This window comes from Vigna unguiculata, chromosome 6 (genome assembly GCF_037176805.1).
Source record: "Vigna unguiculata cultivar grain cowpea cultivar isolate G323 ecotype 2 chromosome 6, ASM3717680v1, whole genome shotgun sequence".
NCBI lineage: Eukaryota > Viridiplantae > Streptophyta > Magnoliopsida > Fabales > Fabaceae > Vigna > Vigna unguiculata.
Genome location: NC_140797.1, coordinates 16,363,280 through 16,365,091, shown reverse-complemented (window position 1 = coordinate 16,365,091; position 1,812 = coordinate 16,363,280). Strand labels below are relative to the sequence as shown.

The 1,812-nt window shown below is 45.6% G+C and overlaps 1 protein-coding gene across 1 annotated transcript; it reads left to right on the top strand.

The window, feature by feature from the left end:
* The first annotated feature begins 250 nt into the window (after positions 1-250).
* On the top strand, positions 251-763 carry LOC146885578 (uncharacterized). The gene has a single exon (XM_085675002.1). The coding sequence runs from the start codon at positions 251-253 to the stop codon at positions 761-763; it is 513 nt and encodes a 170-aa protein (XP_085531128.1).
* The last annotated feature ends 1,049 nt before the right edge of the window (positions 764-1,812 follow it).

Sequence of the window (1,812 nt, the reverse complement as noted above, 5' to 3'; positions counted from 1 at the left end):
GCAGCTGCACTAACACACTTCAAAATATCCAAAGAACATTTATGCAACTAAAAAACTACTTTTAACATGTTTTTGTATCTCATGCTCAATAAACCCAATAATAGGAAATGCCAATTAAATCAATCTTTAAGCACACAAATTCAATTAAATACCTAGAATTAAACATTAAATGAGGGCAAAAATACACACTCATCAACACCTCAATGGTGAATACCAGATCAAGGATCCCACACTCGCGCAATACTACCACATGGTAGTGTCCCTAATCGAACACTTTGACACTTTCCAAATCCAACACGTCCCACGAAGTGACAATACCCGAGCAGACATTCTCTCAAAGCTTGCTAGTACCAAAAAGAAAGGACGTTACAAATCACTCCTGCAGCACACCCTAACCACACTCTCCATTGAGCAACAGAACCAATGCTTAAACATCACCACCACCGGCACCTGGATGGAACCTTTCATCAAATACTTAAAAGAAGGAGTCACCCCAGCAAATGAGGGAAAAGGGTGGACTCGCAAAGCGACACGATACACCCTAATTGGGGGAGAACTATTCAAAAGAGGTTTCAATAAACCCTTGCTCAAGTGCATAACCCGCGAAAAAGCTGACTATGTCGTACAAGAGATACACCAAGGCATCTGCGGCTACCACTCAAGACCCAAAACCATGGCCGCTAGGATATTACGTGCCGGCTACTACTGGCCTACAATGGGGGAAGACTGCACCACATACGTCAAAAAGTGCGTCCAATGCTAGAAGCACGGGCCTATAACACACATGCACCAGGAGGAACTCCACCATGTTTCTTCCCCATGGTCGTTCTCAAAATGGGGGATGGACATAATCGACCCCTTTGCACCAGGAAAGGGCCAAGTCAAGTTCCTTCTTGTCGCGAGCGACTACTTCTCCAAGTGGATCGAAGCAAAACCATTAGCCACCATCACAGCCAACCAAGTCCAGCGCTTTGTTTGGAAAAATATCATTTGCCGCTATGGCATCCCCCACACAATCATAACCGACAACGATTGCCAATTCATAGATAAAGGCCTCGCTGACTTCTACCGCAATCTGAAGATCACCCACAAAACAAGCTCCGTTGAACACCCGCAAACCAATGGCGAAGCTGAGGCCGCCAACAAGGTCCTCCTTGGGCAACTGAAGAAACGGTTAGATGGTGCCAAAGGCAAATGGCCAGACGAGTTGCTCGAAGTACTCTGGGCATATAGATGCACCCCCTAGTCTTCAACCCACGAAGCGCTATACACTCTAGTATACGGAACTGACGCTGTCATCCTAGTAGAAGCCGGGGAGCCCTCAATGCGGCAGCAGCACCACGACACACAATTAAACGCCAACTATATGTGTACACACCTCGACCTTCTGTACGAAACGAGAGAAAAGGCACGCATTCGGGACTTGGCGACCAAATTGAGAGCAACAAGAAGATACAACTCTAAACTAAAATCGCGTTCTTTCCACAAAGGGAACCTCGTCTAGCGAATGGCTAGCAAAGCCCGCAAGCATGAAGGCAAGTTCTCACCCAACTGTGAAGGACCGTTCTGAATACTTAAAGAAGTAGGTAATGGAGCCTATCACTTGAAAAAACTATCCGGGGAGCTGCTTCCCAACACTTGAAACATCTCCCACCTCAAATTCTATTTCAGTTGAATCTCACTTGTAATCAGATGTACTCTTTCCTACCCTGGCATTTTTTCCCTAAGGAGGGTTTTGGCCAGGAAGGTTTTAATGAGGCATCAATCCATCAATAAAATGCAAGTTTACCACTATCTTGTCTACATTAACTC